This window comes from Salvelinus sp. IW2-2015, linkage group LG32 (genome assembly GCF_002910315.2).
Source record: "Salvelinus sp. IW2-2015 linkage group LG32, ASM291031v2, whole genome shotgun sequence".
In the NCBI taxonomy this organism is placed as follows: domain Eukaryota; kingdom Metazoa; phylum Chordata; class Actinopteri; order Salmoniformes; family Salmonidae; genus Salvelinus; species Salvelinus sp. IW2-2015.
The window spans coordinates 14,925,284-14,945,188 of record NC_036871.1 but is presented as its reverse complement, the minus strand read 5'-3'; the positions used below and the strand labels follow the sequence as shown (position 1 = coordinate 14,945,188).

At 43.3% G+C, this 19,905-nt stretch overlaps 1 protein-coding gene across 1 annotated transcript in view; it reads right to left on the bottom strand.

Annotated features, from left to right (window-relative positions):
- LOC111956582 (glypican-1) overlaps positions 1 to 18,825 on the bottom strand; it is a 123,225-nt gene extending 104,400 nt beyond the window's left edge. The window contains exons 1-2 of the mRNA XM_023977074.2: positions 18,527 to 18,825; positions 17,895 to 18,417 (exon numbers count right to left, since the gene is read on the bottom strand). Coding sequence (XP_023832842.1) covers positions 17,895 to 18,057 — 163 coding nt within the window. The 5' untranslated portion in view covers positions 18,058 to 18,417; positions 18,527 to 18,825. The remainder of the gene's footprint in view (positions 1 to 17,894; positions 18,418 to 18,526) is intronic.
- Between the last annotated feature and the right edge of the window lie 1,080 nt (positions 18,826 to 19,905).

Here is a 19,905-nt window from a genome sequence, read left to right as displayed (position 1 = left end):
GTGCACCAGTCCCTCCTGCAGCAAAGCACCCCCACAACATGATGCTGCCACCCCCGTGCTTCACGGTTGGGACAGTGTTCCTTGGCTTATAAGCCTCCCCCTTTTTCCTCCAAATACAATGATGGTCATTATGGCCAAACAGTTCTATTTTTGTTTCATCAGACCAGAGGACATTTCTCCAAAAAGTACCATCTTTGTCCCCATGTGCAGTTGCATACCGTAGTCTGGCTTTTCTATAGCGGTTTTGGAGCAGTGGCTTCTTCCGTGCTGAGCGGCCTTTCAGGTTATGTCGATATCGGACTTGTTTTACTGTGGATATAGATACTTTTGTATCTGTTTCCTCCAGCATCTTCACAAGGTTCTTTGCTGTTGTTCTGGGACTGATTTGCACTTTTCGCACCAAAGTACGTTCATCTCTAGGAGACAGAACACGTCTCCTTCCTGAGCGGTATGACGGCTGCGTGGTCCCATGGTGTTTATACTTGAGTACTATTGTTTGTAGAGATGAACGTGGTACCTTCAGGTGTTTGGAAATTGCTCCCAAGGAGGAACCAGACTTGTGGAGGTTTACAATTTTTTTCTGAGGTCTTGACTGATTTCTTTTGATTTTCCCATGATGTCAAGCACTGATTTTGAAAGAAGGCCTTGAAATACATCCACAGGTACACCTCCAATTGACTCAAATGATGTCATTTGACATCTAAAGGAATTGTGATACAGTGAATTATAAGTTAAATAATCTGTAAACAATTGTTGGAAAAATGACTTGTGTCATGCACAAAGTAGATGTCCTAGCCGACTTGCCAAAACTATAGTTTGTTGACAAGAAATTTGTGGAGTGGTCGAAAAACGAGTTTTAATGACTCCGACCTAAGTGTATGTAAACTTCTGACTTCAACTGTAAGTGGTCGCTTGTCAGAAAATGTTCCTTAAGGGTATGTAAATGAACAGATTTTAATACGATTTTATGTTGCTACAATGCTGTCAGTTCCACTTTTTTTCAAAGAGGTGGCGAACAACAGCAAGCGAGCTGCAATAACAAACACAGTTCCACTCACCAGATGATGATCATTTGAAACTGAACTTGTTGATGAAAGTTCAAATTGAATTGGGAGAAGCAAACATATTAGCAACAATATCTTCTAGCCGACAACAAAAGCTATCTAGCTAGACCTTGGGAAAACTACTGCTTGCTATTGCGCAGTGACCTGTTGGCCTTCAAGAAGGCAGATGTTTCCATAGGTTTTTGGAAAAACGGTCCCACCCATTAAGTCAAAATGTGATTGGTTGATTCCACTGTCACTCCAAAATAATGCCCTTATACAGTCAAATGGCAGATGCCTTTATCTAACTGATTTAGCTAACTAGATTTATCTCCCAGAGACCAACAAAGAAAAATCCTGATTGAATCTTAAGAGATTGTTCCCCTCCCGGTCTCGGTCTCTCTCTACCCCCCCCCCCCCCGGTCTTAGTCTTGAACCGGTCTCACTTTAGGTGATCTCGAACACAACACTTGTAAAAAATAGGATTTTGAATGGAAATACCTTTTAGGTCCCCACAAGGATAGTGAAACATATGCTGTGTGTGTGTCTGTGCGTGCGGGCGGGCGGGCATGTATGGTGTAATCTGTCGAGTTCTACATGCAATCTACATAATAGAACAGTTTGTATACAAGCTCTGTCTAGACTATGGAATCAAGGGTTGGGTAAAGTAGGAGTGCTGATCTAGGATCACGTCCCCGCTGTCCATGTGATCTTATTCATCGGAAATGCGAAACTGATCCTAGATCAGGACTCTTACTCTGAGACACTACGTGAATATGGCACATAGTCTTATTTACACACAATCTAGCCCCGTTTTCATTCAGGTACCTACAACATAAGGTGTTCAATACAGACCTGCATGTAGCCAGGTAGAAGAAAATAAAAGAGAGAGGATAGATCATCAATCACACTGGCAACATTATCGTCCCCAGAACAATTACCTACGATCTGATTCAATTTCTGCAGTCTGTATGAGAGAGGGAATGGGGAAAAGGAGAGAAGGGGAGAGAGAGCAGGACAGAGAGAGAGAAAAGGAGAGAGAGAGCAGAGGACAGTGAAGGAGAGGTGAAAGCGGAGAGGCAGGAGAACGAGAGAGAGAGCCAAGGCACTCTCTAGGGCAAGGCAACAGAGGGAGAGAGAGAGAGAGAGAGAGATGAAAAGAGGAAAGCAAAAAAGGATTGCCAATGGGAGGTTTGTAGTGCTAAGCTGACATGTCTAACCTAGTGAAAGTGTGTATATATTCACAGAGGGGGGATTTGGCCGACACACACTCAGTCGTCCTGTCAGCTAGCAGTACAGTGATCAGATCACACAGCACAGACCAAACCCTATTACAACCATAGAGAGACATCATATAGTCTGATGTACAGATCGGACAATTCTCAACCTCTCACTGCCATCCCTTCTTTTGCTGTCAGTACAGAGGAGATCCATCAAACATGACATCACCCACGTGAGGGGGCGGGCCAGGCTGGGTCACCTTAGCCAATGTCGCTGCAATGTTGCTGTTTGCGTGTTTGTGTGTGCGTACATGCATTTAAGCCAGCCAAGTCAATCTTTTGTGGATCATGTCCTTGCTAGCAGTATTGTCAGTGGAACGTCTGAAGTGACAAGAAGCTACTTTAATTTCCTCTGGCTGTATTACTTTTATATTCCCTTTCTTTTACTGCTCTGGCATGTGCTCCAATCCTCAAACATTATTCACTTCTAAACCTGCCTGGAACCTTTACCTAGTTACTGCTTCCCCCACATCTCAACTTTATGGCAGCAAGTCTTTCCATGGAAAACGTCGGCCCTGAAGGTTGCCTCACCCTAATCCTAACCCTAAAACTAACCCTAACTCCTAATCCTAAACCTAACCCCTAAACCTAATTCTAACTCTAATCCTAACCCCCGAAACCTAAAAAGCCTTTTTCCTTGTGGGGACCGGCGAAATGTCCCCACTTGTCTAAATTTTCTTTGTTTTATTATCCTTGTTAAACCAAACCACACACACACACACACAAAGCCTTTGGCAGAGAGGAGCAGGGTTGACACAAGCCCTCTTGCTGTAATGAGGGGTTACAATTCTGCGTTTGACAGAACCCATTCCTCTGAAGACAAAAGCTGAGACACATTGCCACCCCCGCAGACACACACACATGCAGTCACAGTCACACACCCTGTCACAGTCACTGACACACATACAAACACGCTGACACCCAACCACAAACACGCACACACACACAAAGTGAGACATGCTGGGCAGCTCCTCTGAACTGCTGTGACCCTGCAGGGGCTGTTCTGTGCTTTGGTGTGTGTGTGTGTGTGGTGTGTGTGGTGTGTGTTGTTGTGTGTGTGTGTGTGTGTGTGTTGTGTGTGTGTGTGTGTGTGTGTGTTGTGTGGTGTGTGTGTGTGTGTGTGTGTGTGTTGTATCTGCATCTGCAGGGGGCATAACAGTATCGGTGAACTCCCCCTCTCACATATGAGGAGCAACAGGGGCCAATGAGATTGAAGGAAAAAAGAAGAGAAAAGAAATAGGGGAGAACAGTAGCAGACCTTGAGGCGTCCAGCTTTGTACAGGCCACTTGTCAGTTAACCTTTAACCTACCATTTCCACGGCCTGTGGAAATCGAATTAACATAATAACAAATCCCCAGCAAGCTCTGTCTGTTTAAGCTAGAGATATCAGKTTTTTTTGCATGGGCTGCATCTCAATCCACCGCATCCGCCGATATCATCCTTCCGCATCTGCGGTGAAAGGTGGCTAGAGCGGTGTTTTGTCAGACCATGAGATATCCCAAAAAATCGGTCTTCTCACAAAACATCTGTAGCGTCCTAACGGTTTGGCCTACACGATGGTGTTCGCCGTTTTGCTCTAGGATGCCCAAAAGCCTCAAAAGACTTGTCTTAAGGTCCCGGTTAAAGAAATTAATGGAAGTATATATGGAGATAGTTTAGTGCCTAATGTCAAAGAATATATAAATAGTTTCCTGATCTTTCTCATATGGTGCCTTCGGAAAGTATTCAGACCCCTTGACTTTTTCTACATTGTTATGTTACAGCCTTATTCTAAATTGTTTCGTTTTTTTCTTAATAAATCTACACACAATACCCCATAATGACTTAGCAAAAACTTGTTTTTAGACATTTTTGCTGTTTTATCAAAAATAAAAAACTTAAATATCAAGTATTCAGACCCATTACTCARTACTTTGTTAATGCACCTTTGGCAGTGATTACAGCCTTGAGTCTTCTTGAGTATGATGCTACTAGCTTGGCTACACCTGTATTTGGGGAGTTTCTCCCATTCTTCTCTGCAGATCCTCTCAAGCTCTGTCAGGTTGGATGGGGAGCGTCACTGCACAGCTATTTTCAGGTCTCTCCAGAGATGTTCGATCGGGTTCAAGTCCGGGCTCTGGCTGGGCCACTCAAGGACATTCAGAGACTTGTCCCGAAGCCACTCCTACATTGACTTGGCTGTGTGCTTAGGGTCGTTGTCCTGTTGGATGGTGAACCTTCGCCCCTGTCTGAGGTCCTGAGTGCTCTGAAGCAGATTTTCATCATTGATCTCTCTGTACATTGCTCAGTTTATCTTTCCCATGATCCTGACTCATCCCCAGAGTCACTGCCGCTGAAAAACATCTACACAGCATGATGCTGCCCCCACCATGCTTTACCGTGAGGCTGCTGCCAGGTTTCCTCCAGCCGTGATGCTTGGCATTCAGGCCAACGAGTTCAATCTTGGTTTCAACAGACCAAATAATCTTGCCTCTCATGGTCTGAAAGTCCTTTAGGTGCCTTTTGGCAAACTTCAAGTGGGCTGTCATGTGCCTTTTACTAAGAAGTGGCTTCCGTCTGGCCACTCTACCATAAAGGCCTGATTGGTGGAGTGCTGCAGAGATAGTTGTCCTTTTGGAAGGTTCACCCATCTCCACAGAGGAACTCTGGAGCTCTGACAGAGTGACCATTGGGTTCTTGGTCACCTCCCTGACCAAGGCCCTTCTCCCCCGATTACTCAGTTTGGCCGGGCGGCCAGCTCCAGGAAGAGTCTTGGTGGTTCCAAACTTCTTCCATTTAAGAATGATGGAGGCCATTGCGTTCTTGAGGATCTTCAATGCTGCATAAATGTTTTGGTACCCATCCCCAGATCTGTGCCTCAACTAAATCTTGTCTCGGAGCTCTACGGACAATTCCTTCGACCTCCTGGCTTGGTTTTTGCTCTGGCATGCACTGTCAACTGTGGGACCTTATATAGACAGGTGTGTGCCTTTCCAAATCAAGTCCAATCAATTGCATTTATCACAGGTGGAATTCAATCAAGTTGTAAATAAGGTATTTCTGTTTTCTATTTTTTATAAATTTGCAAGCCTTTCTAAAAACCTGTTTTTTTATTTGTCATATGGGTTATTGTGTGTAGATTGATGAGGATTTTTTTATTTCATCCATTTTAGAATAAGGCTGTAACATAACAAAATGTGGAAAAGGGCAAGGGGTCTGAATACTTTCCGAATGCACTGTATCTCTCAGATATAGGACAGACACTTCAGAACAAACTTCCTTTTGATTCCTTTTTTTTGCCTATGTAGTGAATCCCTTATTCAATGTGTTTCTATTGGCTAATAACAGTCATGTCAAATTCAGTGTTTAATCCAATATTTGTTTTATCTATTTTTTTGATACCTTAAGGGGTCTTAAAATTCCAAATCAACCAGCTAAATAATCCTTGGTATGACCAACTTAAAATAAGTTGACCAACTTATTAAATTAAATTGACCACCTCCATAACCTCTTTATTTTGTTAAAGAACCCCAGTGTAATGCCAAACAACATTTCTTCACCCCTCCTCTTCATCTATTCCCCCTATCCTCTCTCTTCACCAATGTGGAACATAGAGCAGGACCAATCAAGGATCGTCCACCTCCTCTTCCTCTCTTCCTCCTGTCTTCTCTTCCCCAATATCCAGGTCATAGCCTGGCCAAGGTACAGGGCCAAGCAGAGCAGAGCTCCCCAACCTCCTGTGTTCCCCTCTGGAGAACATCAAACACACGGTGGTCTGTTTCATGCTCCCGGCACACCATCACGGCTTAATGCTTCAAGAGACTGACTACTGACACCAGCATTTTAACAACTCCTGCACGTCCACCAGACAGTCTCAACACACACACATAGACACACACCAATACACAGCCAGCAGCATGCTGACTTTCAACTGCTGAGGATTTATTACGAGACAGACAAACATACGTACGCGCACACATGCTCAAATACCCATGTTCACACACATCAACGCCCAGCTCACAGACTTTCAACTGCTGAAGGATTTATTGTGAGACAGACAAACAGACAGACAGTGAGATAGCACAAGTCCTTTTATCTAACACACATCTATCTATCAGATGTCTATAGCCGAACACATTGCCATATGCTAACATTAACCTTCAAATGGTCCTCATTAATCCTTATCTTGAAGTCAAGTACACTTAGAAAAAAGGGTTCTTTGCAGAGGGATAGGGTTTTACTCTGTTTTTTATCTGAAGGACCATTTTTGGAAGACGAGGGTTCTTTGTAAGGTAAAGGGTTTTACCTTCAACCTTTAACATCCTAAGAACCCTTTTTGGAAGAAAGTGTTCTTTGATGATTCTTTGGAAAGCGTGAAGGGTTCTACATAGAACCCCTTCTGAGTCTGAATAAACTTTTTTATTGTAATGTACTTTCTGTGATTTTTCATTCTGTGAGAGTGGTAGTATAGGAGGGAGTATGATTGAACTACCGGTGTGTTATATGGTAGACAGCAAATTGGCCAGATTTACCCCGTGTTGAATTATCTGTGTAACATTTCTACTGTTGATTCAGGAGTTACATTAACTTAACAGTCAGTGGTATGAAACGTTAGCAGCCAGCCTAGTACTACACGACATGATGTATACAAAACGGGCCCCAGTGAACAGTGTTTTTCAGTCTGTGTGTGACGGCGGCAGGTAGCCTAGCGATGAAGAGTGTTGGGGCCAGTAACTGAAAGGTTGCTGGTTCAAATCCCAGACCTGACTAGGTGAAAAATCTGTCTGTGCCCTTGAGGAAGGCACTTAACCCTAGTCGCTCTGGATAAGAGTGTCTGCTAAATGATGCGAATGTAAAATGGACAGTTCCTAGGTTTATTGTACTTAGTAAATTATTGATCTGGACTTTACTGGCTTCATGGGGGAGTAACTTCAAATCAGATTGATCTTAAATTGGTCTGCAGTATTGAAAACATGTTATTATGGGATTATGCATTAACTTCTCCAGCTTTACATTCTAGTAATCAACCCTGTGTTGCTTTGTCGTGTAGAGAGCGGAGCTACATGTTTTCATTTCAATAGCTACAGGTTTGGGAAGATAAATATGTTTGTTTTTCTTCCTTACAGACACTTATACATACTTTTTTTTAAACAATACATAGTATTGTATTAACAAAACAGAAGCCCATAATTTCTCAATAAAAATGGAAAATGTTTTATATAGAGTTCTTATGTTTCAGTCCCCACTACAACAACGACATACTGAAATGCATGTATTTTTGAAACATTACATTGAAATACTGTAAATTCCCATGAATTCCTATGGAGGCTGTTCCTTATGGGGAGTAACATAATGGCGGACGGTGACATCTGAACAGCGCCCCCTTTCAGTCATCTTGTGAATACATATAGTAAATCATTTGTTCTATCTAGCACCAAAAGAGGTCCCCTACATGGTTCTACTTAGCACCTTTCTTTTCAAAGAGTCTAAGCAATCTTCACTCACAAAACAGAAGGGAGAGTCAGTTGAGGAAATCTTCTTTCAAAATACATTTTACAGTAGTTTAAAAGCTCTACAACACCCGTAGGCTACAATACTTAGTAGTATTTGCCTCATAGCATGTTGTAGTTGACTAGTTCTGAGTCGTCAGCTGGTCCTCATTGTTGCGCCAGTGTGCAGTGTTCCAAATGTCTGTATTTAACCTCTGGGCTGAGAGCAGTGTGTAAGGGCAGCAGACACACAGACACTATTAGCATATCATTAGCCCCCAGTCTAAGAGGTGAAATTGAGCTGCCCACTGGGAGTGTGTGTGTTGTTCCTTCATGCTTCACACCACAGACACACACACACAAGCTTGCGCAAGCGTGCACGCACATACACACGTCACGTGCATACACAAACACGCACAGACAGGCTGGTCACTAGAAATAGACRGCGATTTCGGACGTTTGAAAAGGTCCTAAGAACGTCAATATATGCCTTCGTAGTCGCTTACAAAAAAAAAGGCCTTGCTTCGGGCACGAACTCATGAGGCACGGAACGAAGCGTGCTGCTTAGACCACTGCGCTACGGCAGTTCACAAAGCCATGAAAATATTATGAATACTGATGATACCAAACACGTCGTTTTTTATTATTTTGTTGTAGCCCTTTCCTGCAGTCGCTGGACCAGAAGCGCCCTCTATTGGCCTCATGGATGGAATGTTCATAATATTTTTCAGGATTTCATCATTAATAAACATGTATTTATTTTTTGACCTCCGAAAGTCCGGTGTTTTAATGTCAAACGGTTTTGTTATATTTCAGTCTTCTGTCATGTATAGAAAGTGTAATACTGGGATGCAAACTCAAAATATAATACCGTTCAACTCTATATCTGACATGGTACAGGTGTCTTCTTGTGATGAGGTTTATACTTTTGTTTGACCTTGTGTGACCCTAAATTTAGCCCACCGCAGTAAAAGGTTAAAGGGAAACTAGCTTTGTGTTTCCAATTACATCATCGGTGTGCATCTTGTGATTTTGACCAATTGTGAGTGGGCTTGCCTACTAATTGTCTACAAATTGGTTGATGATGTCATTGGAAACACATATCTTTCTCTATCTCTTTTTACTACAAAACATAGAAACAAGCCATTTTTACATATGTTGATAGTCACACCTGCCCCCGCTCCCCCTCTCTGGCGCTCGAGGGCGCCAGGCTGCCCATCATTACGCACACCTGTCACCATCATTACGTGCATCAGCGCTCATTGGATTCACCTGGACTCCTTCAGGTTTTGATTGCCTTCCCTATATGTGTCTGTTCCTCTGTTTCATCCCCGTGTCAGTGTAATTGTCGTTTTGTTTCCCCTGTCCAGATGCTGTCCGTGTTCTGTTTCATGTTGGTTGTTTATTAAATGTTCACTCCCTGTACTTGCTTCTTGTCTCCCAGCGTATGTTCTTACATTGATGTTGGGCTGGTGCTGGAGATGATGAATATGAAGTTGAAAAAATCTGTTAAGCCTTCCCCAAACCATAGCTCTAACCATAACCACTCGGAATGAATACATCAACTTTTAACCTTTTTAAGTTGTTTCTGTTTTAACCCTGTAAACATGTGGAATTAACCCTGTAACCATGCAGAACTAATGCGTCAAAAATAGCTATTCTTCCATAATACGTTGAATTTCGAAGGGAAACTATGACATCTTGTTGCTCACAAAGGCATGCACACACACACGCCTCATACACACATACACACATGTATACACATACACACACACACACACACACCTCTCCCAAGGCTACTGTCTCAACTAGGGGGCGCTATCCTGAAAAGCTGACAATTGCATTTAGCCTTCCAAACACTTGTTTAGTGATAGTCAGGGCATAAGTGCTTGAAGAATGGCACAAAAACAACAAAGACAAGGTTACATCAAGTAACACCAGAGGTGACTAAGAGCTAAACAAAATCGACCAGACACCCAATGACAGCTTTGATGAATCAAGGTCTGAAATCTCATTAATTTCCGTCGATCAGTTTGATAAACGTCATAATGTCATCTTCTCAAAGACAAAACAATCGTTAAGCCATCATGAGGGTAATGAGAAAGAGGGACAGGGTGTGTGTGTGTGTTGTGGGTGTGTGCTGTGGCTGTGTGTTGTTTGTGTGATTGTCTGTGTGTGGTGTGTGTGTATGTATATCTGTGTGATTGAGGATATTGATCCACACAAAATCATTACCTCCACTCACAGTAAACACATGTGAACATCTTTGATGATAATCAGGCATGAATAATGTGCCACTTTACATTACATAAATCTTACACAGTAGGCTAGTAACACTAGAAATCCACACTAAAGTACGAATTTATTGATATGTAATTTCATTATTACCAGTATATCTTACATGTGTATTTCAGTGTTTTACTAGGTCTCGTAATGGAAAGTGGACTCCTCAAGAGCACTCTGCTAACCCACTGCTCATAACTATGCTGCCTATCCTGTCGTCTGACGATGCCTTCTTCCAATCAAAACTGAGAAGGAGAGGGGGGCGTGGCTGAGTGTCTCTCAATAGTAATTAACTCTACCTCCTTTCCTTGTGTCTCTTTACTCACAATCAATGATCTGACAAACACCTGCCAGGTCTAAGCAACATGGTGGAAACCTATTCTAGTCCCTTCACCAACCAGAGATGAAGAATAGGACAGGAGATTTCCCTGTTCCTACCCATGACCTGACCAGAAAAACTCCACGGTCCTTAATGATGACAAACAAGAAACCAGAAAAAGCACAAGGGCGTCCATTTACAGTATTGAGACCCAGCCACCAGCTCTTATAACCTAGACTCGTCTCAACCTTTAAGTCTTATATGATAGACTTCATCTTCTTCAGTAGGTCCTATGGATTGGAGTGTAGTCTGGCCAGGAGTAGTGAAGTGTGAACGGAAAGGCACTGGAGCAATGAACCGCCCTTTGCTGTCTCTGCCTGGGCCGGTTTCCCCTCTCTCCACTGGGATTCTCTGCCTCTAACCCTATTACAGGCCTGAGTCACTGGCTTACTGGTGCTCTTTCATGCCTTCCCAGGAAGGGTGCATCACTGAGTGGGTTGGTCACTGACGTGGACTTTCCTGTCTGGGTTGGCGCCCCCCCCCCCACCCCCCTTGGGTTGTGCCTTGTCGGAGATCTTTGTGGGCTATACTCAGCCTTGTCTCAGGATGGTAAATTGGTGGTTGAAGATGTCTCCTCTAGTGGAATGTGGGGCTGTGCTTTTCGGCAAAGTGGGTGGCGGTTATATCCTGCCTGTTTGACCCTGTCGGGGGTATCATCGGATGGGGCAACAGTGTCTCCTGACCCCTCCTGTTCTCAGCCTCCAGTATTTATGCTGCAGTAGTTTATGTGTCGGGGGCTAGGGTCAGTCTTGTATATCTGGAGTATTCTCCTGTCTTATCCGGTGTCCTGTGTGAATTTAAGTATGCTCTCTCTAATTCTCTCTTTTCTCTCTTCTTTCTTTCTTTCTTTCTTTCTCGCTCTCTCTCTCTCGGAGGACCTGAGCCCTAGGACCATGCCTCAGGACTACCTGGCATGATGACTCCTTGCTGTCCCCAGTTCCTCCTGGCCGTCGCTGCTGCTCCAGTTTCAACTGTTCTGCCTGCGGCATGGAACCCTGACCTGTCACCCGGACAAGCTACCTGTCCCAGACCTGCTGTTTTCAACTCTCTAGAGACAGCAGGAGCGGTAGAGATACTCTCAATGATCAGCTATGAAAAGCCAACTGACAATTACTCCTGAGGTGCTGACCTGTTGCACCCTCGAAACTACTGTGATTATATATTATTTGACCATGCTGGTCATTTATGATACATGACTTTTCGAAACTTCTGTGCCCATGTTCTGTTATAATCTCCACCCAGCACAGGCAGAAGAGGACTGGCCACCCCTCATAGCCTGGTTCCTCTCTAGGTTTCTTCCTAGCTTTTGGCCTTTCTAGGGAGTTTTTCCTAGCCACCGTGCTTCTACACCTGCATTGCTTGCTGTTTGGGGTTTTAGGCTGGGTTTCTGTACAGCACTTTGAGATATCAGCTGATGTAAGAAGGGCTGTATAAATACATTTGATTTGATTTGAACCACTCCTTCTCCTCTCTCTCCCAGAGTGAATCACAATGATGGACTTGGTGTGCAACCTTGAGCCAGTCTCAGCCAATACATTAGTCTGATCAAGCCCACAGTCTTACTGTCCCTGCCTGGGAAGAAAGAATGGCCAAGATGCAACATTCAGGTGTCTCATAATTGGGAGACTACTTCACTGAGCTGTTTAATATGCCAGAGAAAGACGTTATTTTTGTTAGCACAGAGGGCACTGATATAAACTATCTCTCTCATTCTCTCTCTCTCTCTCTGTCTTTCTCACTCTTACTCTTCTCTTTGTTTCTCTCTCACTCCCTTGCCCACTCTGTTGCAGTCTCTCTCCTCCTTTCTTTCTCTCCCACAATCTCGCTCGCTCTCATCTCTTCTCTCTCGCTCTCTGACCTCAGACTAGAGTAAAGTCCACAGCACCAGAAATAAGAAATAAATCACGTTCTGTCAAGACAGATTTGTTCTCAACACCCTATGGATTAGACATTTCAAAGAAAAAGGGGTTGTCACTGGCGTTAAATCCGCCCATTGATTTACACGGTATGGTTAATCAACTTGATTAAGACTGTCCCATTAGCACAGCGACCTCCCGGCTTTATGATGTATGGCTGCTGACATATTCACCACATTACATCTCCCTCCACATGTCAACACAGCAACATTACAATCACTTCACGATCCCATTTTATCTATCACATCACATGACTCCTGTAAGCAATCCCAATCACATAGTGGCTGCATTCCAAGCACTTAAAAGACACACCCTCTCCCCTCACGACCTCAAATTAAGTGGACACTTCTGATGACGTATCATGACGTCTGACGAGTTGACACTTGCAGGGCAAGGGGCGAGGGAAGAATGAATTCATTTTAAAAATGGGCCGCTCTTGACCGGAAATGTGTCACTCGTTCATCCCACAGTCGTATTTTCAGTCATCGTGGAACTGTTGTGTGCCTTATATGCGCTACAGTCAATTATGTTTGCATTTCATATCTCGGCTAGAACACAACGCATCCGCAGACATTGAATGTTAGCCATCCTACTATAACAGGTCAATTGAAAATGACAATGTATAATTGTGACKTCAGGGAAAGTGAGCAATGTTAACGTTTCCAAAAGCTAACCAAACAAAAACATMATTACTTTTATGATACGTGTTTGAGCCGTCATGTGTATRAGTAGCACCATTTCTAACATATTTACATTTGTTTTTACTTACACTTGTATGTTGACTTCGCCATATTAATGTTGGTTTTAAGTTTTGCCTGACTTTTCTTAGCAGACGTACAATCGTCGTGAGTTGAATTATGGGGCGTTTTAGGCCCCGGAGTGAACAGAATTCGCAAACTCGCAAACTCGATCAAAAACAAGGGCTGAGGGGCTTATGTTGCCAACTTCCCTTGCTTGGCTAATCATTTGTCCAACGATAAAGATGGCCGCGGGGATTCCCYCAAGGGCATAAGACGAGGGTAARTGGAGGAGGGTGTGTCTTTTATGAGTTTGAAACGCAGCCCCATAGTGATTAACTTAAGCATTAGGCTATGGATTGAGCATAGCGGTAAAGATATTTTCAGAAAGAGAAGTACTTGAAAATATATTAGCATTAGAAGAAAGTACATAATATTACCTCTATAATGCTAATACTACTGTAAACTATGGGTATYGGTATATATGGAATACTGTATGTACCAATAGCCTACATTATACAATTGATGGATCTAATCCTGAATGCTGATTGGTTAAAAGCGCAAAAGTCTATTAAAGGTCTGTTCCACAAGTTACCACCGGCTAAATCTATGACGTTAAAATGCCTATTTACTCTGTTCCATCTGACTGCGCAATCCACTGTCTCATCAGCCCAGCCAGGCAATTTATCAACTTGATCTCCACTATAAAAAGCATCTAGACATTATCTCACATTTCATTTAGACTAACATTAATGGTAAATTGTAATTATTTCGCTACTATGGCCTATTTATTGCCTTACCTCCCTAATCTTCTACATTTGCACACACTGTACATAGATTTCAGGAAACAGCAGAGGGAGCACCCCCCTATCCACATCGACGGGACAGTAGTGGAGAGGGTGGAAAGTTTTAAGTTCCTCGGCGTACACATCACGGACAAACTGAATTGGTCCACCCACACAGACAGCGTGGTGAAGAAGGCGCAGCAGCGCCTCTTCAACCTCAGGAGGCTGAAGAAATTCGGCTTGTCACCAAAAGCACTCACAAACTTTTACAGATGCACAATCGAGAGCATCCTGTCGGGCTGTATCATCGCCTGGTACGTCAACTGCTCCGCCCACAACCGTAAGGCTCTCCAGAGGGTAGTGAGGTCTGCACAACGCATCACCGGGGGCAAACTACCTGCACTCCAGGACACCTACACCACCCGATGTCACAGGAAGACCATAAAGATCATCAAGGACAACAACCACCCGAGCCACTGCCTGTTCACCCCGCTATCATCCAGAAGGCGAGGTCAGTACAGGTGCATCAAAGCAGGGACCGAGAGACTGAAAAACAGCTTCTATCTCAAGGCCATCAGACTGTTAAACAGCCATCACTAACATTGAGTGGCTGCTGCCAACATACTGACTCAACTCCAGCCACTTCAATAATGGAAGAATTGATGTAAAAACTGTATCACTAGCCACTTTAAACAAGGCCACTTTATATAATGTTTACATACCCTACATTACTCATCTCATATGTATATACTGTACTCTATACCATCTACTGCATCTTGCCTATGCCGTTCTGTACCATCACTCATTCATATATTTTTATGTACATATTCTTCACACTTCCTTTACACTTGTGTGTATAAGGTAGTTGTTGTGAAATTGTTAGGTCAGATTACTCGTTGGTTATTACTGCATTGTCGGAACTAGAAGCACAAGCATTTTGCTACACTCGCATTAACATCTGCTAACCATGTGTATGTGACAATAAAATTTGATTTGATTTGTCTATTGTGTTATTGACTGTACGTTTGTTTATGTGTAACTCTGTGAGAAACGTTGCCTGCCTGTCGGTCTCGTCCCGACTCGTTCATGGGACAACTGGAGATCGAATTTTAATTTTGAAACAAAGTTGCAAATGTCGAAGAGATAGACAGTAAGGTTTATACAAATCAACACAGAGGTTGTCGTTTTTGTCGCACTGCTTTGCTTTATCTTGGCCAGGTCGCAGTTGTAAATGAGAACTTGTTCTCAACTGGCCTACCTGGTTAAATAAGGTGAAATAGAATAAAATAAAATAAAAATTTAGTTTTCAACAGCGGAGATTTGTGCGACAAAAACGACAACACAGAGGTTGTCATTTTTGTCGCACTGCTTTGCTTTATCTTGGCCAGGTCGCAGTTGTAAATGAGAACTTGTTCTCAACTGGCCTACCTGGTTAAATAAGGTGAAATAGAATAAAATAAAATAAAAATTTAGTTTTCAACAGCGGAGATTTGTATAAACCTTACTGTCTATCTCTCCGACATTTGCAACTTTGTTTCAAAATTAAAATTCGATCTCCAGCTGTCCCATGAACGAGTCGGGACGAGACCGACAGGCAGGCAACGTTTCTCAGCTAGTTGAAATTATGAATCAACTGGCATCATTTTTATGGATAAATACAAATAAATGTCAATTGAAAAAAGGTAAAATGAAACAAAGTGTAGGTAGTTTGCAGTCTTTCCAGCTTCAGTTTGAAGTGACTGTGTTATCTGTGTTGTTGGCTAGCTCCTCTGTTTCCTAATGAGAGAGCACATTTTCTATGCCAGGTGAAATCACACCTCATTAGCTCATTGTTATGTATGTATCCAAATAAATTTCACTAGAAAACAGCCTAAATAAAGGCAGCTACTTTGCTGTTATTCTGGCTGCACTWTTTGATGTGACTGTAAGTTAGCCGTAGTTGGCTAGCTTGCAAGCAAAGGATAAAAATGTTGCCAGCCAGTATATCAATTATCAATCAACATTTAGAACGAACAACTGGGTCGCTTCCATAGATACAGAMCAAAAAGACTGAACGACTGGGTCGCGTCTCTGGCAACCGAACCAATAGAACGAACAACCGGCARCTTGGGTAGCAACCCTAGATTTGTGTCGGGACTATATCTTGTGGAAGGAGGAAATAGTTTGAATAAATGTATCAAAATAACAATTTGAATGAAAATATGTCAATCATTATTTGAATATGTTGGTAACCCGTTGTAAAAAAGTGATAATGCCCTCGAAGCCGGTGTTTGGAGGATATATAGACACGGGTTAACAACACCCGTGTTGTTAATTATCACTTAATTATTATTGCAAGTGTCCTGCATTGTGGCACATTGTCTCTTGGATTTACAGTAGCCTACTGTATCTAAAGTAGGTTGAACAGTGTTGCATTAAAACACAGTTGACAGCAAAAAAACTAAAGTATTACTCCCAATGGTAGCTGACTTTAGCCTACTGTATATTATTTAGTGACTGCTTTCGCAATGTGGCTCGAGTGTGGACTGCGGAGCCAGCACAGTGTGGTAACTAACCACCATGTCTACGTCCCAAATGGCACCCTATTCCATTTAGAGTGCACTACAGGGCCCATRGGACTCTGGTCAAAAGTAGTGTACTATATAGGGAATAAGATGCCATTTGTGACAGCCCATGCATGGTGAATTCCTGGGAAGGCACACATATAATCAGCTGTGCTGAATGCTGACTTGTGACTGTGTCTATGAAAAGAGCTAGCTCTGACATCACATAGTGCAATACACACACCACAGTCAGTGTGTGAGGTTAGTGTGTGTGTGTGTGTGTGTGTTGTCTCTGTGTGTGTATCATCATATTTGCGTGGTTATGCTTGTGGTCAAGTGATCGTCTGGCTAGCGGGAGTTTCCAGGGAAACACACGAGAGAGAGAGAGAGACAGAGACAGAGACAGAGACCAAGAGAGACAGAGACAGAGACAGAGAGAGAGAGAGAAAAGAAAGACAGAGAGAGACAGAGAGAGAGAGAAGGAGAGGAGAGAGAGAGAGAGAGAGAAGAGAGAGAGAGAGACACACACAGAGAGAGAGACAGAAGAGAGAGACACAGAGAGAGACACAGAGAGACACAGAGAGAGAGACAGAAGAGAGAGACAGAGAGAGACACAGAGAGAGAGACAACAAAGAGAAGACACGAGAGAGAGAGCGAGAGAGACACCAAGAGAACAGAGAGAGACAGAGACAGAGACAGAGAGAGAGAGAGAGAGAGAGAGAGAGAGAGAGAGAGAGAGAGAGAGAGAGAGAGAGGAGAGAGAGAGAGAGAGAGAGAGAGAGAGAGAGAGAAGAGAGAGAGAGCAGAGAGAGAGAGGAGAAGAGAGAGAGAGAGAGACAGAGAGAGAGACAGAGAGAGAAAGATTTTTCCCTCAGCAAGATGAAGGATATTCATGATCAATACTGGCTAGATCAGAAGACGTACTGCTGACACCGATTGCAATAAGAAGTCAATGAGGGCTTCTTGACTTACTGTTTATATTCATCCAAGGTGTGGCTCAACTTGAAACTGAAATGTTCTGCTACTGAAATGTTCTGCTACAAAATGTAAAGGACAATATTTACTGTACATAGTTTTTAAATCTGTCGCATGTTTAACTTGTGCCACTGCCATATACGACAATTCATATCCTCGCAATAACACCACTGAGCATAGCCAACCGTTTCTAAGGGCGTGACAAGGAATGCTGAAGCACAATAACTATCAATTGAACCTGCAAACCTGAGTGAACCTAAGTAGCCTAGTCTATTTGCAGGGGATGGGAAGTTTGGGGGTCTGTTATTGGAGCATCATTTTTATCAGACAGGTAATTACTAATAGGTTAGCTATTTCTCAGAACGGTTAACAATCCATAGTTGCTGATGGTCAGGGGCGTTACAAGATTCATATATTTCGTACACAAATAAAGTCAATTCGGTGCGCAAAGCATCATTATAGTGACAGAGATCGACTAACCTACCTGATATTTCAGACTGGGGCACTCCTTTCAGACTAAAACCATTGCCGTTGTAGAACTGTCGGATATCCGAACAACTCTGAGCTTTTCCGCTCCCCGTATCCCCGAATCCCGGCACCGTCAGGGCGCAAAGCACCAGAGCTGTAACCACCGCGAAATCCATCATACAGTATTACAGCCACACGGCCAAGTGCAAATCCGAGAGAGGGGTGTAGTGTGATTGAGTTAAGTCCTAAACAACGGGAGACATCCACTCCCGCTGCCCGATAGTAGGCGTTCGTCAAAACTTCTCAGTTGCGTTGGGCTTCGCTATACTGTCGTGGTTGGTTCGCTGCGTCCAGTCTCAGCGCTGTGCTGCACGGAATGAGAGGGAGTGTGTGTGTGGAGGGGGAGAGCAGTCCCGTCTCTTCTCTGGGCAGCTTGCAGGCCTTTTTGGTCGCGTTGTAGATAAATCAACCACTGGAGCAATTTCACACAAATTATCTGCGCCTCCTCGTAGACAGTTCAGTTAACAATGTGCAGTCACCTGAGGAAAGGCAATAGAAACATGATTAGTAGCCAAAACATGAATTTACAAAATTCCAGAAAATCAACAGGTGACATGAATGGAAAATAACGTCTCTTTATGGTATTACCGGCGATGACAGCCCAATAGCGAGCTTTCAGCGGAGGAGCGACCGGTAAAACGGCAGTAAGGGAGACCGTCAAGTCGAGTTCAAGTTAATGATGCTCTCCCGGCGCTGCCACTCAGTCGAATGAGGAGAAGGAGGCGGAGAGTCAGAACGAAAGAGAGAGAGAGAGAGAGAGAGAGAAAGAAAGAGAGGGGGAGAGGGAGAGAAAGAGAAAGAGAGAGGCACCGACTGCAGGAGGACACCGCGGAGCTTGTGACTGCGACGGAGCTTCCCCACAGGATGTTGCATCAAACCAACCGTTGATCGGGCCAATGAAACGGACTTCATTCCTCCGGTGGCGTGTGCCACAGACTTGCAAAACGGACTTGTTTTGGCGATGAGGAGGCTAAACCGTTCTGAGATCAGCAATAGCCCCTAATGATGGGTAGTTAGTTAGCTGTTCCTTGGGGCACCAGGCTATCCTTACTCACTTGTCTGGTCTAATTGGGTGCATTCCTAGATCAAGTTCGTTTTTAGGGATGTTTTACGCAGTATAACGTCTTTTGAATGATTAAATGCAATACAGAAAATACATTAGCTGAGGCTACATTGGACATGTGGACTTATCCATGCATGTGTAAAGTACACTCAAAAAAAGATGGGTTAAAAACAACCAAGTGCTGGGTAAATAGTGGACACGTTAGGTTCTTAGTCACTTAGTTGTGGATCATAGCTCAACAACCCAAGGTCAGATCAGACGACTGGAAGTGTGGCTTAGTAGGGGCTATATTTCTTTTTGGCCAACCTTGAGAGTAAATGTCGGTTAATCTGTTCTGTTGCATTGTCAACACATGTTGAGCACTGACACTTCTGTAGCATAATGAGGTGTACACAAGTTGAGTTCCTCAAGTACCTACAGTATGTGTGTGCCAATGTTTGGATAGTTACCACTTTGATATGATATTTAAATAATAATGTTATTAATTGTATATTAAAATATGTCATGTACAAAAATATTTAAGGGAAATGTCAACTTGCAGTGTACAAACATGATGAAAAGTAATTACATTTACTCTCATGGGTGGCCCACAATACCTATTTGAAAGCGTTCAGCAGAGGAGCGTCCAGTGAAATTGCAGTAATTGTCACGTTCCTGACCTGTTTTCTGTTAGTTTTTGTATGTGTTAGTTGGTCAGGACGTGAGTTTGGGTGGGCAGTCTATGTTTTCTGTTTCTATGTTGGTTAATGGGTACCTAATATGGTTCTCAATTAGAGGCAGGTGGTTTTCATCTCCTCTGATTGAGAATCATATTAAGGTAGGTGTTGTCACATTGTTTGTCGTGGGTGGTTGTCTTCCGTGTCTGTGTCTGTTTGCACCATACGGGACTGTTTCGTTCGTTCAT